Source organism: Ahaetulla prasina, chromosome 7 (assembly GCF_028640845.1).
Source record: "Ahaetulla prasina isolate Xishuangbanna chromosome 7, ASM2864084v1, whole genome shotgun sequence".
Lineage (NCBI taxonomy): Eukaryota > Metazoa > Chordata > Lepidosauria > Squamata > Colubridae > Ahaetulla > Ahaetulla prasina.
The window spans coordinates 9,321,570-9,348,670 of record NC_080545.1 but is presented as its reverse complement, the minus strand read 5'-3'; the positions used below and the strand labels follow the sequence as shown (position 1 = coordinate 9,348,670).

Below are 27,101 nucleotides of genomic sequence, written 5' to 3'. Positions count from 1 at the left end.
TTCAAAAATATAGACAATATAACGTGCCCTTTTTGGAGACAATAATAAACAAGAGTTAGCACTAAATAAGAAATGTACAGTTCTAATTTGTTTATAACCGCAATTCAAGAAGGTTCTCTTCAAGCAGAAGCTTGAAAAGATTTAGCTTTACATGTGAGCTAAACCTATAAGTGTATGTTGACTTCTGGCTAAATGGCTTTCTAAAGTTGTCACAATTCCCCCATTAGTTTCTATTTCTGACTGAAAATGAATTTGTGAAACTTTGGTTATGGAGCCTTTTCTATTATTCTTCTATTGCATCATGAGATAGATAGATAGATAGATATAAATGAGATGATAGCTAAATGATAGAGAGGATAGATAGAATAGAATAGAATTTTTATTGGCCAAGTGTGATTGGACACACAAGGAATTTGTCTTGGTGCATATGCTCTCAGTGTACATAAAAGAAAAGATATGTTCATCAAGGTACAACATTTACAACACAATTGATGATCAATATAGCAATATAAATCATAAGGATTGCCAGCAACAAGTTATAGTCATACAGTCATAAGTGGAAAGAGATTGGTGATGGGAACTATGAAACGATTAATAGTAGTGCAGATTCAGTAAATAGTCTGACAGTGTTGAGGGAATTATTTGTTTAGCAGAGTGATGGCCTTGGAAAAACTGTTCTTGTGTCTAGTTGTTCTGGTGTGCAGTGCTCTATAGCGTCGTTTTGAGGGTAGGAGTTGAAACAGTTTATGTCCAGGATGCGAGGATCTGCAAATATTTTCACGGCCCTCTTCTTGATTCGTGCAGTATACAGGTCCTCAATGGAAGGCAAGTTGGTAGCAATTATTTTTTCTGCAGTTCTAATTATCCTCTGAAGTCTGTGTTTTTCTTGTTGGGTTGCAGAACCGAACCAGACAGTTATAGAGGTGCAAATGACAGACTCAATAATTCCTCTGTAGAATTGGATCAGCAGCTCCTTGGGCAGTTTGAGCTTACTGAGTTGGCGCAGAAAGAACATTCTTTGTTGTCCTTTTTTAATGATGTTTTTAATGTTAGCTGTCCATTTGAGATCTTGCGATATGATAGAACCCAGAAATTTGAAGGTTTCTACTGTTGATACTGTGTTGTCAAGTATTGTGAGAGGTGGAAGTATGGAAGGGTTTTTCCTAAAGTCTACCACCATTTCTACGGTTTTGTGTGTGTTCAGTTCCAGATAGATAGATAGATAGATAGATAGATAGATAGATAGATAGATAGATAGATAGATAGATAGATGATATACATAATGATATAGATGATAGATAGATAATAGATAGAGATAAATTATAGATATAAATGATAGCGATAAATGATATAGATATGTGATATACTGTAGATTAGATAGATATAGATAGATGAAAGATAGATAGATGGATGATACATAGATGATAGAGATAGATGATAGAGATAGATAGATATAAATGAGATGATAGATAGATGAAAGAGAGAGAGAGAGAACTGATATAGGTATAGATGATAGATAGATAAGAGATAAATAGATATATGATATACTGTAGATTAGATCGATAGATAGATATAAACAGTGGTGGGTTGCCCCCTGTTAGGTCCAGTTATTGCGAACTGGTAGTAAAACTGGTGGGAGGCTCCGCCCACCTACCCGGATGTCATCATAGACGATCTGGGCATGCGCAGAAGCTCGGGGCGCGTGCTCGCTTTGCTCACTTGCGCGCGCAATCCAATTGTGAACCGGTAATAAAGGTAACTAGAACCCACCCCTGGATATAAATGATATACTTAGATGATATAGTAGATAGATAGATAGATAGATAGATAGATAGATAGATAGATAGATAGATAGATAGATAGATAGATATAGATGATAGACAGACAGACAGATTTCATAAATGTTCTCTGTGAAGAAATATCTCTGGTGGCTCAACGGACTAAGTCTGCCTGTTATTAACACAGGTGCCTGCAATTACTGCAGGTTCAAGTCCCACCAGGCCCAAGATTGACTCAGCCTTCCATCCTTTATAAGGTAGGTAAAATGAGGACCCAGATTGTTGGGGACAATAAAAGTTGACTTTGTATATAATATACAAATGGATGAAGACTATTGCTTAACACAGTGTAAGCTGCCCTGAGTCTTTGGAGAAGGGCGGGATATAAATTCAAATTAAAAAAAAAATATCTCCCTTAATCAGACTTACCTCTTGAACCAGATGCCAAGTAAGGCCATGATTAGTGGAGTATTCCAGTTTCACCTGATTGTCCATGTGGGGCGTGTATTGCTGGCCGCAGCCCATCACCAAGTTGAACTGAATCATATACGACGCTCCAATTTGCATAGATTGTGTTTCTACGTAGCGCATACTAGAAGCTAACTTGGAATCTCCTGTGAAACTAAAAAAAGTAGGGAAAGAGGTAACGAGTCGTCTATGGAGTAGCTTCAGAAACGCACAATACAACATAGGAGAACAAGCCCATCAGGACAAGATACAGCAGTCCATCTGCATTTAAAAGACGAAGGCCACTTTTTTGAAGTCAGCAAAGTCCACATTTTAGACAGAGAGGACCACTGGTTTGAAAGAGGGCGTCAAAGAGGCCATCTATGTCAGAACTGAACAGCCCTCTCTCCACGGATGGGGTGGGATACAACATCTTCTATCTCCTGTTTACCACACAGTCCTTTCAGCAGTTCCAAGAAAGCTCCACACCCATTTGCACCACTCAGGTGACCCTGACGGCACAGATAAACCTCCAGGTGGCCTCAAGGAATCTCAGAGAGAGCGCTAATGACCAGATGACTGCAAGAATATCAATCTTTTCATCCTCTACTGTGGAATCAGAACTGAAGAAGCTTCCTGGCTGAGAAGCGAAAGGTCTTCAAGGAAAAACAGAGAAAGTCAAGTTCTTTTTGAAAAAAAGCACTTTTGGGACCCCTTTTTCTTGCTACTATAAACATATCCTATCACTAAACAACTTAAACCGGTGGAAGAAATTAATCAAAAGAAGAAGAAAAAAATAATCTTACACTTTCAGTCCACAGACTCAGGTTGTTGGGCAGTGTTAATCAGAAGTTGTCGAACTAAAAACTAGCCCACAATTAAGCTGGGTTTCTATGATGAATGGAAATATGAAACGTAGACCAAGCAAAGCTGGCTGGAGAATTCTGGGAGTTGAAGTCCACAAGCCTTAAAGTTACTAAGGTTGGAGACCCCTGACCTAGACTATACTGGGCTGCTACCTTCAGCTATTATTAAACTGTGACTTACGACGAGAAAATTAATATTGTTATCCTCTGACCTGATTTAAAAAATGTGGTAAAGCAGGTTTTTAACTAATCCTTAGGAGAAAGACTGCAGATCTAGGAGAAAGAATGTACAGTAGTGGCCAAAATTGTGGAAACCTTTTGAGAAAAAAGTGTATTTTTGAGTTTTCATGGCTAACAACACCACTTTTTTTTGGAGTTTCAAGATAATCCTATTCCACTGTTGGAATGGCCTGTGAATAGCCCAAACTTTAACCCAATTGAAATCTATGGACTAAAGAAACTTGTTAGTCAGAAGCAACCCAGCAATAAAACCCAGTTAATAGAAGCCACCATTCAATCTTGGTTTCACATTATAACAGCTGCAGAACTAAAAGACTTGGTTCACTCCATTGGAAGATGTTGTAAGGCCGTACTTCATGCTAAAGGTTACCCAACTAAGTATTAACTGACATGGTGATAATTTTTCTATTTCTTGTTTTTTCTATGGTGATCATTTTTGTATATCTTGTTTTTTCTACCTGTTTCACTTTTCTTCTTTCTACTGTACCTGCTATTCCAACAGCAAATCCTTCATAAAAGTTATTGCATTGCATTCTTGATTAAATTATTTTTCCATATATAATTTTATGGTACTACTCCAAAAAAAAAAAAGTGATGTAATTACCTAGTTTTAGAAAATACACTTTTCCCAAAAGGTTTCCACAATTTTGGCCACTACTGTAGCATCTACTTTGGTAGGTTATACTATCAGAGTTTACCAAAATGCCAGGTTTTTATAGTGTATTTGCCCAGCGTAGGCTATTCAGATGAGCTAACGGCTGAAGCTTCTCTCCTCAGCTGTTATTAAATTGTGGCTTATGAAGAGAAAGCTAACATTGTTATCCTATGACCTGCCAACTAATTTACAGCCCAAAATTAGAACTCCTTCCCCAAACTGATGGGGGAGCCGATATTGTAAATCAAGCACCTGCTATTACAAACCCAAAGTCCTGAACAAGTGTTGGCCTATTAAAATTATTTGCAGTACTTACAGGTCTTGAAGGAAAAAGAACTAATTTTATATAGATTTTCTAATCAGAATAAAACTGGGAAAAAAGAAAACATAATCCGCTTCAGAAGCGAGTTCTTTAATATTTTAAAAGAAGTGACTTAGGCAAACAGGAAAACAAATATCTTTCAGCAGTGATTTTTTTCAGAAATATTTTTTTCCTAAATTCTTTTTCATCCCTGTAGGTTATTATGCACAGATTATTTATATAATTCAACTGCATTATAGACCTTAAGTCTTCAACCCGCCTTCCTCCAATAATTCTCCCAAGTACCCATTTCCTGCTGTTTTCACAGCTAGAATTTTAATACATCTATCAGCAAAAATAAAATATAAAACAGGGAAACAGGGAAATGAACATCCAACACTAACCATGAGAAGAAAAATTCTTCTGTACAAAAAAAAAAAAAGGGGGGGGGACGACCCCAAATATCAATAGATCTAACATTAAACATAAACAATCCATCCTGGCTGGAAACTTAAAAATAAATTAAAGGAAAATGAATAGATTCATCTCCCCTTATATAATGGGTCTCCAAATAATTATAAGCTTTCCAATAAGTTTATTGCAAGAAGAAGGGTTGAAGACTTACTATAAGTCTTACTTACTACAATGCAACTGAATTATTAAAATAATCTGTGCATAATAACCTCGAGGGATGAAAAAGAATTTATGAAGAATAGTTATAAGCTTTTTAAACAAAAATACTATATTAAATAAACCGATGTTACAGATGAGGAATATTTGTTTATTTAATATTGTTTGTTTATTATTTAAAGTCTGTCTAATAATCAAATTGACCCAACATCGAATCATAATATATATGTTTTTAAAAAAAGTCAACAGGTTAGCCCAAACATTACACTATACCAGTGTTGGCAAAACTTTTCGGAACCAAGTGCTGTAATGGGAGCTCGCACACGCAGGGGGGAGCACCAGAAACCGGAAGAGCAGCTGCGCAGTGCGCATGCGCGGGAATGCCGGAAACCGGAAGAGCAGATCCCTGGCGGGCATGTGCGCATTGGTAAGCTGAGCTTCTGGTTCTTGGCACACACATGTGCCCCGGCCAACTGCTCTTCGTGTATGCATGCGCACCAGAAACTGAAGACCAGGTGACCAGCAGGCGCAGAAGCTGATCTTCCCAGTGGGTGCATGCCCAGGGACCTGCTCCTCCAGTTTTTGTCTCTCCTGTGTGTGCAAAGACCAGCTGGCTGGTGCGCATCTGTGCAGTGGAACCCGGAAGAGCAACCGGTAATGGCTGGTGTGCCCAGATAGATGGTTCTGTGTGCTACTTCCGCACGCATGCCATAGATTCGCCATCACAGCACTATACCTTCAAATCCCCCTGTTAACCATCTGTTACTGTATTTAATGCGTAGAAAGTTCATCAACGGTTTCCAGTCTCTTATAAAGTTGTCGAATTTTAATACATCTGAAGAAACATATGCTTGGAATCAATCCGAAGAGCTTTGGAAGGTAGCTTAATATACCGGCTGCATCCATCAAGGAAAGAGCAATCAAATGCTCTTCCAGAAATAATAAACCAAGAGGAGGTTTGGATATTAACATTCTTTGGGGAACAGGTTGGTACTTGTACATTCAATTAAATGATGTGCATGTTCAGAAATCGTCAACTTCCATGGGTGTTCTCAAAGTAATCATTTCACCTGCAAGCTGTACGTTAATTGCTCCACTTGGGAACGATAGCAGAGCGAGTGCCAGCCAGTAATTGTGACTGGTGAGCCATAGAATGGTACTTTTACAATTACCGCACTTTGCAATCTATTTTTAAGCACACTGGTAAACTATATGGATACAAATGAACTGCGTCGGTCCAATCCGGCATCCCAAAGTGGCAGACAGAAGCCACGTTATTGCAGTAAGCTCAATCTTTTTTTTTTTTTTTTTACCAAAGTATGATTTGTTTTTCGTGTCATAGCTGAAAGGTTTGCATACATCTTTACGGGTTTTAATGGGTACAGGAAAGCTTAGGCAAGAATCTCTTATTTTAGTTCTGGAAAGATCCGTAATTCTCTGGATTAAATTGGCTGTAACTAGGAAGAGCTTTTTGCCCTATGGAATTCAAGAGGAGTTATTATTATTATTATTATTATTATTATTTATTGGATTTATAAACCGCCCTTCTCCTGAAGGACTCAGGGCGGTGTACAGCCAGGATAAAAAAGAACAATATACAATTAAAAATACAATTAAAAAACTTATTACAGTATGGCCGAAATAATTAAGAATTAAGAATTAAGAATTCTAACCAGGAGTTAGGCCAGGCCTGTCAAAATGGTGGCCTGCGGGCCAGATGCGTCATACATAGGCCACGCCCACCCCGGTTCTGCAAAGGCAAAAAGCATGTGATATGTCGTGATACGTCACGTGACACAATCGAGTTTGACACCCGTGAACCAGACCATTTGTGAGAACGCAACGACTCTAAGCTGATGACTTGCTTAACTCCGCCTTCCGGCTCTGCCTGATCTTCTTCTACAGAATCATAATTATAATCTTACATGGTACATGATCTGGCTATTTCTAGGATCGCTTTTCCTTAATATCCACGCAATTCATCACATCAGTTAGGGTGAACATCCTATTGAGGTCTGTCCCTGAAATCATGTCATCTAGTAGGACCTTAGAAGCAGTGGCGGGTTACGCAAATTCTTTGCCATTTCAAAGCCAAAGAGCCAGCGCTGTCCAAAGACGTCTCCATGGTCACGTGGCCGGCATGACTAAACCAAAGGCACATGGAACACTGTTCCCTTCCCATCAAAGGTGGTCCCTATTTTTCTACTTGCATTTTTTATGTGCTTTCGAACTGCTAGGTTGGCAGAAGCTGGGACAAGTAACGGAAACTCACCCTGTTACTAGGGATTCAAACTGCTGAACTGCTGACCTTTCGATCGACAAGCTCAGCGTCTTAGCCACTGAGCCACCACGTCCCTTGTATTCCTTATACCCTCCTCAATAATTGTATACAAATAATGTCCCCAATTTCTCTTATAGTTGAACGAAATTACGAATAGCGAACGGCTAAAGAGAAAGAAAATCTTGTGAGTAAGGAAACGGATCCAATCTTTACCACAGGATAAGGCTAAAAACTTGAAGCTGGAAGAAGATTGTGGTGTATTAACTCAGAACTACGACGAGAGGCCTAGAATGTCATTATTATAGAGGGAGGGTTCCCTCCATCTCCTGAAAATGTAGTTGAGGATGGCATGCTCTAAAATGATTTATAGCATATTGACTACCGTTCTTCTAATAAAAAAGCAATTTTCAGAGGGATCCCAGGAGAATGCTCTGGGTGCTCCGCCAGCATACTCTCATGGAAAGCTGGGAGGTTAGAAAATGAGAAGCAAATGGATACACAGCTGGGAGAAACCAACAGTAATTAATTTAACTACCAGGCATTTGCTCAGACCTGATCTAAGTTAAAACAATCCCAGGGAGATGTGGAAGGTCAAGGAAGGCTGTGGTTTGCATTTGACAAAGCTCCCAAGGTCTGCACTGAATGCTGATATACTGCCTGCAGTCCGATCTAAGCACAGTACACACAATTGTCCGCTACAACATCTTGCCCGTCAACGACTTCTTCGGTTTCAACCATGATAGCACATGGGCAAGCAATTGATACAAACTCATGGTAAACCGCTCCAAACTCGATTGCAGAAAGTACAACTTCAGCAACAGAGTGGTCAACGCCTGGAACGCCCTACCCGACAGCGTTGTTACAGCCTCAAACCCTCACAGCTTCAACCTCAAACGGTTTACCGTAGACCCAGGGATGGACTTCAAAAATTTTAGCGAGGGGTTCTCTGCCCTGTTGCAGGGTGGCCGTGGCCTAGTTGGCCTCCTGCACCATGATGGGGGGATGTTTTTGCCCTCCCCAGGCTCCAAAGGCTTTTCTCGAGCCTCCGGGAAGGCAAAAACGGCCCTCCCCAGGCTCCGGAGGCCCTCTGGAGGCCAGAAACGAGCCTGTTTCTGGCCTTCCTGAATTTCTGACAGGGCCATTTTATTATCCTTCCTGAACCTTCATGTGCACCTTGCACTTATTTACATCCAAAACAGGCCATGTGGGGACTCCTGGAAGGGGTGAGGCGTGGTGGGCGGGACCAGCCAAGGGTGGGATTTGAGGGTTCTCTGAACTGCACAAAATCTTAGCTAGGGGTTCTCTTGAACCCCTGAGAACCCCCAGCAGCCCACCCCTGCGTAGACCTCACTACATTCTTAAGAGGTCCATAAAGGGGGCGTGCACAAGCACACCAGCGTGCCTACTGTCCCTGTCTTACTGCCCCCATTTTATCCGTATTTAATTCCTTTCTTCATGCTTGTGTTCATATCTATACGTGTCATCTTGTACATGTTTGACAAAAACAACCCCAAACAAATAAATAAATACATGTACGGTCCATAGCGTTTTTCTGACCAGTTCTACATCAGCGAGAAAAACAATAGCCAGGAAGAAATTACAGAATTGCAATTTTTAGCATTTTTCTACGGGCAAAAAAAAGAAAAGAAAGTAACTTTGATTTTCCTATCTAGTTAAAAAAAAATCCTTAAAACCAAAAGCTACACCTGTCGTGTCCCTCTCCTCCTCTGATGGCCGGGTCTGGGAAGTCTGTATCAAGCGTGGCCACGAAGCCTCTGCAGCTTTGCCAAATTCCTGTCAGAGTTCTCAGGGCAGGCAGGAATCCAAGGTGTGACTTCAGCAACCAGATGAGACTTTGCCTGACTCAAGGAATGCCAAAAAGCAGATCCTTTATATAGGCCATGGGGTGTGGCTCCATGACTCAGCACTTATCCAGGCCTGCCCCTCCCTTCCTTTTGCTGATGTCGCCTCTCCATTCTCCGGAAGCGGGGATCTGCCCACCTTTCATCCTCTTGCTCAGCTGCTGGCAATTCTAGCTCGTGGCTGGCTTCGTGCTCACACGCTGTAGGAGGGAGGTTTGTTTGCTCAGTCCGTCCGGGCATGGTGCCAGGGCTGGGGGCTTCTTCACTATCAGTCTCTGGCTCAGATAGCAGGAGATGAGAGGGGCCCGGCTGAGGAGAGGGGGGTGGGCGAGGCACAACAACACCCCGCATATCAATACAGGTAGTCCTTGACTTATGACAACAATTGAGCCCAACATTTATGCTGCTAGGTGATAAATTTGTTTAAGTGAGTTTGGCCCCGTTTTACGACTTTTCTTGCCGTGTTTGCTACGTGAATTACTGCGGTTGTTAAGTGAATCTGGCTTCCCCATGGACTTTGCTTGACAGAAGGTCGCAAAAGGGGATCAGGTGACCCCGGGACAGTGCAACCGTCATAAATATGAGTCAGTTGCCAAGCATCTGAATTTTGATCAGGTGACCCTAGGAATATTGCAGCGGTTGTAAGTGTGAAAAACGGCCATAGGTCACTTTTTTCGATGACACTACCACTTCAAACGGTCACTAAACAAACTGTTGTAAATTGAGGACTATCTGTGGAAGATAATATCCGTAGCTTAGGGTTGGATTGTGGAGTCATTTATGCTCTCTGAGTTTGGATGTTTGCTTTCAGACATTTTGTTACCCCGTCTGAGTTCGTAGTTCCTTAACTAGGATGTTGTTCACTGTTCAATTGTCTCACATTAATTCTGGTGTTAAACTATCAAAGAGCAAACAGCAGACCAATCAAGGACCTACCAAGCAGAAAACAACACCCCCATCAATGCTGACAGAGCAAGCCATTTGTATATAAACAGAGAACAAACCAGGGCTGGGATTCAGCTGGTTTGGGCAAACCGGATGCTAATTTTACATCTGGTTTGGCAAACTGGTGGGTTGCAAGGATTGGCTGGCCCTGCCCACTCTGCCCCTCCCCTTCCAGGAGTCTCCACACGGCCTGTTTTGAATGCAAGGTAATGTTGTGCCTCGCCCGCCCTCCTCTCCTCAGCCGGGCCCCTCCCATCTCCTGCTATCTGAGCCAGAGATTGATAGTGAAGAAGAATGGCCTGGCATGCCTCCAGCCCCCAGCCCTGGCACCATGCCCGGACAGAATGAGCAAACAAACCTCCCTCCTACAGTGTGTGAGCACGAAGCCAGCCACGTGCTAGAAGTGCTGGCAGCAGAGCAGGAGGACAGAAAGACACAGTGGACGGATCCCCACTTCCGGAGAATGTAGAGGCGACGTCAGCAAAAGGAAGGGAGGGGCAGGCCTGGATAAGTGCTGAGTCATGAAGCCACACCCCATGGCCTATATAAAGGATCTGCTTTTTGGCATTCCTTGAGTCAGGGAAAGTCTCATCTGGTTGCTGAAGTCACACCTTGGATTCCTGCCTGCCCTGAGAACTCTGACAGGAATTTGGCAAAGCTGCAGAGGCTTCGTGGCCACGCTTAATACAGAATTCCCAGACCCGGCCATCGGAGGAGGAGTGGGACACGACAGGTAAGTGCAGGGCCTGCGCAGAGGTTCTGGGAGGGCAAAAAATGGGCCTACCAGAAGTACCAGAAATCCGGAAACGAGCCAGTTTTCGGCCTCTGGAGGGCCTTCAGAGCCTGGGGGAGGCCATTTTTGCCCTCCCAGAGGCTTGAGGAAAGCCTCCAGAGCCTGCAGAGTGGGAAAACACCCCTCCCCAACATTTGCAGGAGGCCAAGTAGGCCATGCCAACATGGCCACGCCCAGTGGTGAAATCCAAATTTTTTTACTACTGGTTCTGTGGGCGTGGCTTGGTGGGTGTGGTGTAGCTTGGTGGGTGTGGCTTGGTGGACATGGCAGGGGAAGGATACTGCAAAATCTCCATTCCCACCCCACTCCAGGGGAAGGATACTGCAAAATCTCCATTCCCACTCCACTCCAGGGGAAGGATATTGCAAAATCTCCATTCCCACCCCACTCCAGGGGAAGGATATTGCAAAATCTCCATTCCCACCCCACTCCAGGGGCAGGATATTGCAAAATCTCCATTCTGGGGCCAGCCAGAGGTCATATTTACCAATTCTCCAAACTACTCAAAATTTCCGCTACCAGTTTTCCAAACTGCTCAAAGTGTCCGCTACGGGTTCTCCAGAACCTGTCAGAACCTGCTGGATTTCACCCCTGGCCACCCCAACCCAGCAACTGGGCAGAGAACCGGTTGCTAAAATTTTTGAATCCCACCCCTGGAGCAAACTCCATTCCCTTCTAGCACTGATGATGTTACCTGGTAGGGTAAGCAAACATCTGCAAACAAACAACCACATTCTGAGAGCATGAAGGGCTCTGCATCTTAACAGGCCAACAGGGGGTGGAGGGTCAAAAGCTTTTTTATTTGACCTCTTTGATGCAAATGGTTCAAGTCTGGCCGCCTTACTTCATTTTAATGAGCAGCGAGTAAGTACTTCCATTATCCTCCTTGAAGTAGTGAATGATGTTTCAACAGCCTGGTTATGAGCGCCAGAGCACATTCTGTGATGTTTTCACAGCCAAATCAATTCCTTTGAGTTTGAGACCACCAGGCTGTTCAAAATGAACTTGTTAATAAAAGACCCAGAATGTTAGTTCTTAGACCTTCAGGTTAATTGTACACCTTTTGTCTGTAATCATTGTGAGGGCAGCTTCTCATAGCAATTTTAGTTATAACCGGTAAATTCAGTGTAGGGTTATTACTGTGCCTCACTCCTTAATATCTGAACCATTGTACTTGAAACTGTACTTTGGCAAATGCTGGCAATTAATGAGAAATAAATTTTCAGCCTATTTATGCTAAAAAACATCGCTATATAAACCTAGCACAATGCAATAAGGTAAAGGTTACCCCGTGCTAGTCATTCCTGACTCTAGAGGGCGGTGATCATCTCCGTTTCAAAGCCAAAGAGCCAGTGCTGTCCGAAGAGGTCTCCGTGGTCATGTGGCCGGCATGACTCAATGCCAAAGGCGCACGGAACGCTGTTCCCTTCCCACCAAACGTGGTCCCTATTTTTTCTACTTGCATTTTTTACGGGCTTTCGAACTGCTAGGTTGGCAGAAGCTGGGACAAGTAATGGGAGCTCACCCCGTTACACGGCAGCACTAGGGATTCGAACCGCTGAACTGCTGACCTTCTGATCTGTCTTAGCCACTGAGCCACCGTGTTAGTCATATACAAATTCCTTATTGAGTAAAACTTCAACGGTTATGGAAAAATAACATAATGTAATCCAACGACTGTGTTTTTTTAAAAAATTTGAATTTATATCCTGCCCTTCTCCGAAGACTCAGGGCGGCTTACATTGTGTAAGGCAATAGTCTCATCTATTTGTATATTATAAACAAAGTCAACTTGTATTGCCCCCCCAACAATCTGGGTCCTCATTTTACCTACCTTATAAAGGATGGAAGGCTGAGTCAACCTTGGGCCTGGTGGGACTAGAACCTGCAGTAATTGTAATTGCAGGCAGCTGTGTGTTAATAACAGACTGCATTAGCCTGTTGAGCCACTTCCCAGCCCATTGTGTTCCATTGTGTATAGGACTGGCAGAACGAAGGGGTGGCATTAAAAGAGGGGTTAGCCTATAATCTTTACATTGCCACAAGCAAACTATGTTCAACTCCTCTTGGGTATGATTGACACTTATCTAACTCTAACCAGGTTGAGCGATTATAGCAATAAATCAGTAACTGAACCATCATGTATGGACCTGGTCTTTAGTCATAATAATTTTATTATTTTTGTTTTATGATACTTTGTCAATATCATTTAATACAATACAGTTTTGTTTTGTTGTAGCCCAACTATAATACAAAAAAAAAAAAAGTAACCTATGCATATTTTCTCAAAAGGGTAACTAAAAAACTCTTATCTTTCATAAAGATGAAAAAATGTAAACATCAAGAATCCATTTAAAAACAACTGTGAGATCTCCTTGCTTGCTTTATGAATGAGAATGTCCTTCACTAAGTTTTCCTTAATGAAGGAACTGGGTTCTTGATTAGAAATGCACAATCCATTTATCTATGGAGAATAATCAAGGAACCTAAAAACTGAATACAACACACACACAAACACACAGACACAGGCAAACAAACCAGTAGGGGGTTTCAAATCCTGGCGCTACCGGTTGGCTATTGGTAGCGTGCGGCGCTTCTGCGCATGCGCAGAGCATTTTTGATGATGTCTGTGTGGGTGGGCGGAGCCTCCCACCGCTGCCACTACCGGCTCTCCTGAACCGGGGTGAACCGGAGCAATCCATCACTGATCTAAACACACACAATGATATATTTTGCTGTTCTACAGCAAGCAAACAGGAACAATTTTAAAAAGCAGAGAGGACAGAGGACTGACAGCTGAACTAAATGAGAGATAGCATGATGATATTATACATGTTAGAGCTGAGATTATCAGGAGAAAATTGGATTTATTTATGTAAAACATTTATATAACTCCCCGTCTTATAATCAACTCTGGCTAACTCCCAATCAAAAGTTAAAACAGCATAAAAGCTATATTAAAAGTATAAAAATTAACACATTAAAAGAACAGGTAGTCCTTCACTTACAACCACAATTAAGTCTAGAATTTCTGTTGCTAAGTGAGAAATTTGTTAAGTGAGTTTTGCCCCATGTTATGAATTTTCTTGCCCCTGCTGTTAAGTGAATCACTGTGTTTGTTCAGTTAGTAACCCGGCTGTTAAGTGAAATCTGGCTTCCCCACTGACTTTACTTATGAGAGGGTCACAAAAGGGGATCACATGACACACACACACTGTTCTGTCCTCTCCCTTCTTTCCCAAAACAATACGCCAGCTGAGGCTGTCTGCCAGCAATTTATTTACACTTGGCCGGGTTCCTTCTGGCAACAAAAGTTCTGGTGTGCCAGCCAAGTCCTTATCAAGCAGCAGCGTGCTGACAGGCCGTTGCCAGGGCAACCAGGAGTCTGCAGGATGATCTAAAGTATTCATAAGTAATCCCAGCCTTCAGTCCAAAGCAGTCAAAGAGCCAGTAGTCCGTAACTTTGTCCGACACAAGAGCCTATGGAGCACTCTCCCTGCTTTTATCCCCTGTGGGGTGTTGCTCCATGGCTCAGCACTCCCTGGGCCTGCCCCACCCTTTCTTCTGCTGCGCACGCTTCTCTTGGCGTTGCTGTTTCACATCTAGCCAAGACTGATCCTCAGCAGCTGGTTCTTGGGGCGTTGCCAGGGAGGAGGAGGGGTCGGGGGAAAGAGGCCTTGTCAGCTCCTCCTCCTCCTGGCCTGCAGCTGGAATCTGGGACGGTGCCAGGGAGGAGGAAGATCCGAAGAGGGAAGGAGGCCTTGCCAGCTCCTCCTCCTCACTCTCCGAGTCATCTGGCTCCAGAAGGCCAGGCCCGGGGGCTGGAGCCACAACACACACACACTCCGCCCTGGGACATTGCAACCGTCATAAATGTGAGTCAATTATCAAGCATTCAGAATGTAAATCATGTGACCATGGGGATGCTGCAACAGTCGTAAGTATGAAAAAGGGCCACAAAAAGTTCACTTTTTTCCAGTGCTGTTGTCACTTCAACTAGTCACTAAGTGAACCATTGTAAGTTGAGAACTACCCGTAGTTTGGAGAGTTTGTATTGCTTTAAGTAGTATATTTCTCTGGTTTCAATATTAAAAAAAAATGGGTCAGAATGTCCTTAATGTAATTGCAATAATGTGGAGTGATATTGCTATGGTCAAGGACTATAATTGATTTGATTTGACAAAAAAGCCCCTGTAGACAATCTTAGGCATCTTAGATTTTAGCAGAACTAGGATAGAAAAATAATATTAATCCATTAGATAGGGTTCTAAGGGACTCAGCTACGTGGTTTATGCTAGACAATCTGTGATCTGTTGGGACATCCTTTCAGAGATTAATTCCTGGCCAGATTCCTTAATGTCTTCAACAGTGACAGATGTCCCGTCTTCACTGGAAAAGTTCGGAAACACCCAGAGACATATCTGTCATGAAAATAGCTGACGCAGAACCGTGCACCGCTGTCAAATATAAGCACGGGAAATGTTTTTAGGACATTCTGTAGAATGCCATAAACTGTTTCAGGATAGCAATAGCAATCGCGCGTAGACTTATATGCCGCTTCCCAGTGTTTCTTCACAGCCCTCTCTAAACGGTTTACAGAGTCAGCTTGTTGCCCCCAACAATCTGGGTCCTCGCTTTATTGACCTCGGACGGACGGAAGGCTGAGTCAACCTTGAACTGGTCAGGATCGAACTGCTGGCATTGGGCAGAGTCAGCCTGTAATATTGCGTTCTAACCAGTGGTGGGTTTCAATTTTTTTTTTCTACCGGTTCTGTGGGTGTGGCTTGGTAGGTGTGGCATGGCTTGGTGGGCGTGGCAGGGGACGTTTACCGCAAAATCCCCATTTCCTCCCAATCAGCTGGGACTTGGGAGGCAGAGAATACATGGGGGCGGGGCCAGTCAGAATATTTACTACTGGGTTTTTTTTTTATTTGCATTTATATCCCGCCCTTCTCCGAAGACTCAGGGCGGCTTACACCATTTCAAGCAATAGTCTTCATCCATTTGTATATTATATACAAAGTCAATTTATTGCCCCCAACAATCTGGGTCCTCATTTTACCTACCTTATAAAGGATGGAAGGCTGAGTCAACCTTGGGCCTGGTGGGACTTGAACTTGCAGTAATTGCAAGCAGCTGCTGTTAATAACAGACTGCATTAGTCTGTTGAGCCACCAGAGGCTCAGTAGTTCTCTGAACTACTCAAAATTTCCACTACCAGTTCTCCAGAACTGGTCAGAACCTGCTGAATCCCACCTCTGGTTCTAACCACTGTGCGATCAGGAAGAAGAATGAGGAAGGGAATAAGAGAGGAGGGAGGGAGGGAGGGAGGGAGGGGATAGCACTAGCACTTAGACATATATACCGCTTCCCAGTGCTTTACAGCTCTTTCTAAGTGGTTTACAGTGCCAGCATATTGCCCCCAACAATCTGGGTCCTCATTTTGCTGACCTCAGAAGAATAGAAGTTAATCTGAGTTAATCTTGAGCCAGTCAGGATCGCACTGCTGGCAGTGAGCAGAGTCAGCCTGCAATACCACCTTCTAACCACTGCGCCACCAGTCTTGTGCATTTATGATAATTTTTATGTCATAAAAAGTTTTATCAAATTTGCCAAATTTTCAATTCCGCAGACATCACAGACCCTGGATTTTTTGAATGCATTCTGTAAGTTAACCCAATTTCAGGTATTTTGGTTGAAAAAAATATTGCCCCATGATGCACGATTTTGATTTAGTTAAAGGTTACGGGAACAAGTGTTTTAGTGGTATATAGGTAGTTCTTGACGTACAACTTTTTGTTTGGTGACTGTTCAAAGTTACAACAGCACTGAAAAAAAGTGACTTATGACCATTGTTCATACTTAACGACCATTGCAGTAACATGATCATATTTCAGATACTTGGCAACTGACTCATATTTATGACGGTTGCAGGAAAGGTCACAAAATAGGGCAAAACTCACTGTCTCGCTTAGCAACCGAAATTTTGGGCTCCATTGTGGTCATTTAGTTGAGGACTACCTGTATAGAACATATATTTTTTAAAAAGATGCGTTTAAAATCGCAGGCAGATATTTTCAACTCATTCTACACCACGGCAAATTTAAAGTCACTAATTCACCTACAAAAAATTAGTCACGATTTTTGAACTTGGAATTTCCAAAGTTATAAAACAGTTTCCAAGGAAACTGTTTTTATAACTGAAATGTTGCTCAGAACCAACGGAGCCAGTCTTCAACATTTGCAAAACCATTAATTAATTCCAAGAAACGAAACTAAATAAGAATTTCAGTATCATATTTATGACAGAACTTAGAGAATTGCCTATGTTTGGGTGATTTGCTTAAGTCCTGCTAGACCGAGCAGATAATAAAAACAGAATTGTTCATTAATCATGTTTTAAAAGGTGTCACATTGAAAGTCGTTGATCTGATTTAATTTGCATGAATCAATTATCATAGCTGAAAGAAAACCAGCGCAGTTAATTATTCTTTCATTTAAATCTGTGATCGGTTCAGGAGAAACTTCCAAAACGTTACAAGCTGGGAAACTATGTGAATGCACACCCAAGATAAATCGCATTCACATCGCATCGCCGTGTTACATTTACCCCTCATTACATACAGGTCACCGAAGACAATTGTCGTTCATGTTTGAACCCTGGGGAAAATTCTAATGAACCACCAGGAAGAGAATCATTTGCAGAAATCAATTAGCCTATTCCGCCACTCATTACTTAAAGGTAAAGGTTCCCCTCGCACATATGTGCTAGTCGTTCCCGACACTAGGGAGCGGTGCTCATCTCTGTTTCAAAGCTGAAGAGCCAGCACTGTCCAAAGACGTCTCCGTGGTCATGTGGCCGGCATGACTCAACACCAAAGGCGCACGGAACGCTGTTACCTTCCCACCAAAGGTGGTCCATATTTTTCTATTTGCATTTTTTACGTGCTTTCGAACTGCTAGGTTGGCAGAAGCTGGGACAAGTAACAGGAGCTCACCCCGTTATGCGGCACTAGGGATTCAAACCGCTGAACTGCCGACCTTTTGATCGACAAGCTCAGCGTCTTAGCCATTGAGCTACCGTGTTTCATTACTTACTCATGCTTTTGAGATCCTCATTTTGCAGTCTTTTCCTAGAAATACATTATAAGTGGTCTTCGACTTACGACCACAATTGAACCCATAAAATTTATACCGCTAAGTATGAAAATTGTTCAGTGGATTTTGCTCCATTTTACGACCTTTCTTGCCACTGTTGTTAAGTCAACGATTGCAGTCGTTTAGTTAATAAGGCTTCACCCATTGACTTTGCTTGTCAGATGGTCACAAATAGGGATCGCATGATCCGGGAACCGTCATAAATATGAGTCAGTTGCCAGGCAGTCTGAATTTTGATCACGTGACCATGGGGACGCTGCAACGGTTATAAGTGTGAAAAATGGTCCTAAACCATTTTTCCCCCAAATTTTTTTTTTTTAAATTCCATATAAACATAGGTATTTTTTGGACAGTGTATTGACTGGGTCAAGTCTTTTTTTAAACATCATTAACAATAATAATACAAATCAGTATGAGTAGTCCTAATCTTCCAACTTCAACAATACTATTTTCTTTTCATAATCCTTTATCATTTTCCCATTAATTCATTTAAACATAAATAACATTTTTTTTGCGCCATGTATTTGTTAACCCCTACTGAGTATAATTATTTAATATTTTAAGAATTACTCATTATTCCACCATAACTGCACTATTCCAAATGTGTAGGACAGGGGTAGTCAACCTTTTGATACCTACCGCCCACTTTTGTATCTTTGTTAGTAGTAAAATTTTCTAACCGCCCACCGGTTCCATAGTAATGCGCCATGTATCGTCGTCTGCGCATGCCTCTCGCGCATCATGGATTGGGTTTGTGGGGATGCCGGCTACCAGCTCTGCTTGTCTGTTACAGCTGGGCGGTGTGGGGGGAGATGCGCGAGCTATTCTGGGAAGAGGCTCTTTTGTTTGCGGTCGCACTATAGCGCCATTTAGTTTCACTTACGCAACGTGAACTAAACTTATGCACTGGCGATACAAATAGTATATTTTCAGAAATTTAAATTGTCACGGGGAATTTTATGAAAACCTAATGAAAATGTTTTTAAATAATGCTATGAATTTTTTTTAAGAAAAGTCAATTAAATTAAAAAAAGGGAAAGTGCTTCAGTATCGGACAAAACCCCTACCGCCCACCATGAAAGCTGGAACGCCCACGAGTGGACTACCACTGATGTAGGATTCCTAACAATGGCAAACATTAACAATATTTAATTAATCCCGGGAGTGTATCTCAAGATCCCCACAATTTTCAATCCTTAATATTTAAAATTCATAATATACTTGAACACACTGTAAATGTTAATAATACAATTAAATTCCCTAATCCTAAATTTCCATCATTTTTATTAAATCATTTTTTTTCCAGTGTCATTCTAACTTTGAACACACATGAAATGAATTATAAGTCAAGGGCAAACTGTATTGCTTTACTAAACAGGGAACGCGGTGGCTCAGTGGCTAAGATGCTGAGCTTGTCGATCAGAAAGGTTGGCAGTTCAGCGGTTCGAATCCCTAGTGCCATGTAACAGGGTGAGCTCCCGTGACTTGTCCCAGCTTCTGCCAACCTAGCAGTTCGAAAGCACGTCAAAAATGCAAGTAGAAAAATAGGGACCGCCTTTGGTGGGAAGGGAACAGTGTTCTGTGCACCTTTGGCGTTGAGTCATGCCGGCCACATGACCATGGAGACGTCTTCGGACAGCGCTGGCTCTTCGGCTTTGAAATGGAGATGAGCACCGCCCCCTAGAGTCAGCAACGACTAGCACATATTTGCGAGGGGACCCTTTACCTTATTAAGTCAAGGGCAAACTGTATTGCTTACTTGTCCAATTTTTATGCAAGTCATGAGCTACACATATACCCAATGGAAATATTTAAAGAATTGTAATCTTTACTATGAAAACAACAAGTTTACCCAGAGCAGAAGATCTGAAAAAAAGGGACTCACCAGAGTGTCCAATCATGGCCACAGTATGGTTGAACATTCCCCAAGTAGAATCCAAGGGACTGAGTAACTTCCAACAAGTTGGTGAAATCCAGGCTAATGCTGTTGAAAAGCACAGAGGTCATAATGATTTCATCAATGGCCCAAACATCTTCGCCTTGGGAAGAATGGTACGGCTGCCACCATCGGAACTGAATGCCAAACTGTCGTGCATCATCCGGCAATTCCACCGAAATTATTCTTTAAAAAAAAAAGAAAAGAAATGGATTTATGGAAATTGCCTAAGTTACAGAAATCACTAAGATGATTCTAACTCTCCATACTATAGTGTTCTGTCTCCGTCCTCACTTTGGAGTAACGAGCTGGCCTACAGCCAGTGGATCTATCAGTCCTGACTGAGAAAATGCAGCTGCCTGCCAAAAAGTTCAAACAGATTAAGACTTCAACTCACTTCAACACGGTTCAGCTAATTTGCTTCCCGTGGAACTGAGAGCAGTCCCAAAACTCTTTATATATCCTTCCCTTTGATGACGCCGCCTCTCTAATCTTCTCAAGCGTGGGTCGATCCAGGCTTGATTGATATGATTATTAGCTGCGTCTGTAGGCGTAGCCTGAGGAAGGGAGGAATCAGGGGATGTCGGTCTCATTACGTCCTCCGACTGGTCTGGTTCTGGCTCCTGGAGCCGGGCCAAAGGGATCGGTGCTCCTGAGGTAAGCCTTACCGGCCCTTCCCCCTCACTCTCAGAGTCACTTTCGGGCATGGGGCCAGGTTCAGAGGCTGGAGCGACAACATATAGACAGTCCTCGACTTATGACCACAATTCAGTGGTGGGCTGCAACCGGTTTAACAACCGGTTCTGTGAGCATGCGTTTTGCGCGCGCCTAACGCACTTGTGCGCAGCGTTCAAAGTACAGCAATTTGAAGCTCAGCTGCTTACTTCTGAGGCAGCCCCAGTAAGTAGAACACGGAGCTGCGGAAATCAGCTGTGCCGTGTGAATCAGCTGAGCCAGAAAGAAGGAAATATAGGACAGGAAAGAGCAGGGGCGGGTGGGCGGAGCCAGCTGATTGTCAGAACTACCGGTTTGCCCAAACCGGTCCAAACCGGCAGTAGCTCACCCCTGCCACAATCGAACACAAAATTTCTGTTGCTAAGTCAGATATTTGTTAAGTGAGTTTTGCCCCATTTAACGACCTTTTTTGACACGCTTGCTAAGTGAATCCCTGGAGTTGTTTAAATTAGTAATAGCGTTGTTAAGTGAATCTGGCTTCTCCGTTGACTTTGTCGGAAGGTCGCATAGGAGGGTCACGTGACCCCGGGACACTGCAACCGTCATAAATATGAATCCGTTGCCAAGCGCCCGAAATTTGATCGCGTGACCGTGGGGATGCTGCAACGGTCATAAAGTGTGAAAATTGGTCGTGAGACAGTTTCTTCAGCGACATTGTAACTTGGAACGGTCCCTAATTGAACTTTCGTAAGTCGAGGACTACCTGCATTGTATACAGAACTAAGTTTATAATTAAGGCAGTGAAAATGATACATTGAACAAATTGGGTTATCCCGTAAAGGACAGTCATTTGATTAGAATAGAATAGAATTTTATTGGCCAAGTGTGATTGGACACACAAGGAATTTGTCTTGGTGCAGATGCTCTCAGTGTACATAAAAGAAAAGATACGTTCATCAAGGTACAACATTTACAACACAAATGATGATCAATATATCAATATAAATCATAAGGATTGCCAGCAACAAGTTATAGTCATACAGTCATAAGTGGAAAGAGATGGGTGATGGGAACTATGAAACGATTAATAGTAGTGCAGATTCAGTAAATAGTTTGACAGTGTTGAGGGAATTATTTGTTTAGCAGAGTGATGGCTGTGATTATCACCTCTTTGTATTTGTATTTTATCACTTTGTTTCCTGCGTTTATTTTATTCTGGAATTTTTTATTTATTTTTGTTTTGTTTACATTTATACCCCGCCCTTCTCCGAAGACTCAGGGCGGCTTACAGTGTATAAGGCAATAGTCTCATTCTATTTGTATATTTTTACAAAGTCAACTTATTGCCCCCCCAACAATCTGGGTCCTCATTTTACCTACCTTATAAAGGATGGAAGGCTGAGTCAACCTTGGGCCGGGCTCGAACCTGCAGTAATTGCAGGCTACTGTGTTCTTAATAACAGGCTTTACCAGCCTGCGCTATTCACCGGCCCAATTAAACCATATACTGTATTTATCAATCAACTACTACTACTACTACTACTACTACTACTACTACTACTACCACCACCACCACACAAACTGGCTCCCTTGTCTTTAGCAGAGTTCCAATGCTACAACTGAAATAACTGGTTTTATCCACTAGATGGCAGCAAAGAGATCCAAGAAAATCTGAACCCATTTCTGACATCTCCTGGTTAGATTTTTTTTCAGCCCAGATATGATAACTTTAAGGGGTTAAGAGCGGAATTTTCCAGGCTCAAGAGCAGGGGAAATGAGGATAAAGATAGAATTGTTAAGTGTCTCAGGCTGTATTTCTAACCAGGTTAATATTCCTATAATAAAGAGTGTTAAAGAACAGATAAAGAATTGCGTATGTCTAGTTTAATGAACGCTAGTTTAATGAAGGGACGCGGTGGCTCGGTGGCTAAGATGCTGAGCTTGTCGATTGAAAGTGCCGCATAAGGGAGTAAGCTCCCATTACTTCTACCAGCTTTTGCCAACCTAGCAGTTCAAAAGCATGTAAAAAATGTCAGTAGAAAAATAGGGACCACCTTTGGTGGGAAGGGAACAGCGTTCCGTGCGCCTTTGGCGTTTAGTCATGCCGGCCACATGACCACGGAGATGTCTTCGGATAGCGCTGGCTCTTCGGCTTTGAAACGGAGATGAGCACCGCCCCCTAGAGTCGGGAATGACTAGCACATATGTGCAAGGGGGAATCTTTACCTTAGTTTAATGAAAAGAAGGACTAGGGGTGATATGATAGCAACTGTTCCAATTTTTGAGGGGCTGCCACAAAGAAGAAGAGATCAACTTGTTTTCCAAAGCACCAGAAGGAAAGATGAGAAGCAATGGATGGAAACTAATTAAATAGAAAGAACTAAGGAGAAATTTCTTGACAGTTAGAACAATCAACCAGTGGAACTGCTTGCCGCTAGAAGTTGTCGATTCTCCAACACTGGTAGTTTTAAAAAAGAGACTGGACAAACATGTGTCTGAAATGGTATGTAGGGTTTCCCTCCTTAGCAGGGGGTTGGACTAGAAGACCTCCAAGGTCCCTCCCAACTCTTTTATTCTGTTATCTTCCCTATTCAATATTGCACTACATTTTTAAGTCATTTATCCTTGTCTTCCTTACATGTTTGGGAAGATTTATTTTGCAATAAAAACCTCAGTTTGTCATCAGAGCTAAAGGCAATATTTGTTAAGATTTTCAGCAGCTTTTTAGCAGCCCCTAAGATGAATAATACATAATCCGTACATGCTCTTGGATTTCTGCCCCTGGAACTATTTCTTTCCCTCTACATTAAATTACTGCTCGAAGAACAGGGCTGGGTATCTTGATGAACAGATTCTCTTACTCTTTGTCAGTAACTGCTAGGGATTTTTGACAACGTCGAGTCAATTGCCCCCACTGAAGACAGACTCAACTGTCAATCAAGCCGGATTTTGGAAACGGAACTAAAGCAAGTACCATCTTGTTCTTATTTGGGGCAAAAACTGTCTTGGCGGGAAGACGCCGTTTTGCTTTTCTCTCTGTGTGTGTCAGTTTTGTGCCAAAAGAGTGCTGGCAGAGAGCACAAAGCGCATATTTCATTCCTTGATGAAGCAATTTTCTTTTATATGAATTTCACCGTAGCAGGAAATGGGAATGAAGGTCCATTCTCAATCTGGCGGGGAGTGGAAAATGGTACCCGACAAGAATATCCAAACAGAAACATTAATTCTAGTGAGGAAGGGACAGGCAACAGTGTCCTGATGCACGGTCGGTGAGCCAGGCCTCACAAGGAGCCCTCAAGAACTCTCCTGACAGCTGCGGCAACAAAACCTAGATTTGATGAAGTGTGAAGAAAATTAAGAATAATATTGAATTTCCAGGCGCAATTACGGAACACAGCCATGGGGATCATACATTAATTGCCACGGCAGTGACATCTTTGAGAATGTTCCATAAATCAATAACAGCAGATGCCCACATGAAACACGCAAAGGCAAAAGCTGAGGCACAAACAACGACATCGAGGGATGTTTATCCCCATCATCCAAGCATAATAAAATATTGGCAAAGGAACTTTCAATATCCTACCAACCTTGTCTTTCCCCCCCCCTCAGATATATATATATATATATATAAAACCACAGAGTTGGAAGGGACCTTGGAGGCCTTCTAGTCCAACCCCCTGCCCAGGCAGGAAACCCTACACCATCTCAGTCAGATGGTTATCCAACATTTTCTTAAACATTTCCAGTGTTGGAGCATTCACAACTTCTGCAGGCAAGTCGTTCCACTTATTAATTGTTCTAACTGTCAGGAAATTTCTCCTTAGTTCTAAGTTGCTTCTTTCCGTGATCAGTTTCCACCCATTGCTTCTTGTTCTACCCTCAGGTGCTTTGGAGAACAGCCCGACTCCCTCTTCTTTGTGGCAACCCCTGAGATATTGGAACACTGCTATCATGTCTCCCCTAGTCCTTCTTTTTGTTAAACTAGACATACCCAGTTTCTGCAACTGTTCTTCATATGTTTTAGCCTCCAGTCCCCTAATCATGTTTATTGCTCTTCTCTGAGTCTCAACATCTTTTTTACATCGTGGCGATCAAAACTGGATGCAATATTCCAAGTGTGGCCTTACCAAGGCATTATAAAGTGGCACTAACACTTCACGTGATCTTGATTCTATCCCTCTGTTTATGCAGCCCAGAACTGTGTTGGCTTTTTTAGCAGCTGCTGCACACTGCTGCCTCATATCTGATAAAAGTCTGTAAATCAAGTAGGAAGGGACTAGTAAAAATAAATTCATACTTTAACTCCGACATCTTCCCCTTGTTGGGTCTGACAAATTAACACAGTATGTGGTGGTGGTGTTCTTTTAGTCTGTGCTGCCACAACTTTGCATCTTCGCTTGTGAAGAAGAACACACAGACACACGTTAAAAAGCGCTTTTTATGCCGTCTTTGTGAGCTTCGATGGGTGTGCGACTTGTGAGATCATGTTTATTGCTGAAGAAGGATGTGTTAATTGATTAGCGAGAGGATCAAATGGTGAAACTGAACAAGTAATTTTGAGAGACAGGGTGTAGAAGGGAAAAAAATATTTCAGGCAATTAAAAGAAGAGAAGAAGAGAAGAGAAGAGAAGAGAAGAGAAGAGAAGAGAAATTGGAAGGGACCTTGGAGGTCTTCTAGTCCAACCCCCAGCTTAGGCAGGAAACCCTACACAACTTCAGACAAATGGTTATCCAACATCTTCTTAAAAAACTCCAGTGTTGGAGCTTTCACAACTTCTGCAGGCAAGTCGTTCCACTGATTAATTGTTCTCACTGTCAGGAAATTTCTCCTTAGTTCTAAGTTGCTTCTCTCCTGGATTAGTTTCCACCCATTGCTTCTTGTCTTACCTTCAGGTGCTTTGGAGAATAGTTTGACTCCCTCTTCTTTGTGGCAACCCCTGAGATATTAGAACATTGCTATCATGTCTCTCCTAGTCCTTCTTTTCATCAAACTAGACATACCCAGTTCCAACCGTTCTTCATATGTTTTAGCCTCTAGTCCCCTAATCATCTTTGTTGCTCTTCTCTGCACTCTTTCTAGAGTCTCCACATCTTTTTTACACCGTGTTGGATTGTGTTAGACTGGACATGCCTAGTTCCCTCAATCGTTCATCAGTGGGTTTACACTACCATTTTCTCCTTTTTCTATCTTCAAAACTAGCAGAAAAGGTTGCCGTGACTCCTAGCAATCACAGCAAAGCAGGGCTCTAACGGCCTCCAGGAGGAGACCTCAAGAGACCTGTAGAATCTCTAAGACTGGATGCTCACTTGGACAGAATTTTGGGACTGAGAAGATCCAGAATAGCCAACAATTATTCTAGTAAAGGTAAGGGATGTGGTGGCTCAGAGGCTAAGATACTGAACGTCAATTGAAAGGTCGGCAGTTCAGCGGTTCGAATCCCCAGTGCCGCTGAACGGGGTGAGCTCATGTTACTTGTTGCAGCTTCTACCAACCTAGCAGTTCGAAAGCACATAAAAAATGCAAGTAGAAAAATAGGGACCACCTTTGGTGGGAAGGTTACTGTGTTCCGTGCGCCTTTGGCGTTGAGTCAGACCAGCTCACATGACCAAGGAGACGTCTTTGGATAGCGCTGGCTCTTCGGCTTTGAAACGGAGCTGAGCACCGCCCCCTAGAGTCGGGAACGACTAGCACATATGTGCGAGGGGAACCTTTCCCTTTCCCTTTATTCTAGTAAACTGAACCTGGATCTTCTCAAGATCACCTGCAACATTCCTCACAACATTGCCTCTTGAAAGGATTGTTATTGGGATTAAAAACAAAAACAAAACAGGAAGAACTTCTTCAGAGCCTCAAATTTCTTTGTAGGAAGGCGGGATAGAAAGCAGATACATAAAGATTATGATAGGTTGTATAAAGAAATATAGCAATTTGACCATGGGCACAGAGGCTACGGAACTGCTTCCTAACAGCATAATTGTGTAATTGTGCCCAGTGGTGAGATTCAAGTAATGTAACAACTGGTTCTCTGCCCTAATGATTTCTTCCAACAACCAGTTTGCAAAACTGCTCAGAAAGTTAACAACCGGTTCTCCCGAAGTGGTGCGAACTGGCTGAATCCCACCACTGATTGTGCCCCATTAAAGCAATGCGTTTACCTCGGCTCGTGATAGTTGAGATACGGGTAATGTTCCAGAAGTTTCCACGTAATCCCATTGTCGTACGAATAGTGCAGCAGAACACCTTCGCCAGGCTGATCCGGGGCTTTGCAAGTACTCAAAACAGATCTGCTGCCAAGTCGCAGAGTGAACTGGAGGAATCTGGTTTGACAAAAGAGTTTGAATCATTATAAATTACCATTTCCGCAGCATTCTCTTCCCACACCCGCCATATTATTTTATTTTTTTAATTTTTTTTTTAATCCTGTACATTAAAGCGAAGCTGAAGTAAACAATGCTGATGGTTCCTTGCCGGCGTTGAAATTGTTTATTCAGTAGTACGGCGTGGATTGTTTTTAAATGCCAATCACTATT

The 27,101-nt window shown here is 42.6% G+C and overlaps 1 protein-coding gene across 2 annotated transcripts in view; it reads right to left on the bottom strand.

Annotated features, from left to right (window-relative positions):
• Positions 1 to 27,101, bottom strand: part of RELN (reelin) — a 457,527-nt gene that overhangs the window by 138,843 nt on the left and 291,583 nt on the right. For both annotated transcript variants that reach the window (XM_058190565.1, XM_058190566.1), the window contains 3 exons: positions 26,727 to 26,888; positions 19,842 to 20,078; positions 2,208 to 2,400 (listed from right to left, as the gene is read on the bottom strand). In XM_058190565.1, the coding sequence (XP_058046548.1) occupies positions 2,208 to 2,400; positions 19,842 to 20,078; positions 26,727 to 26,888 (592 nt within the window). The remainder of the gene's footprint in view (positions 1 to 2,207; positions 2,401 to 19,841; positions 20,079 to 26,726; positions 26,889 to 27,101) is intronic.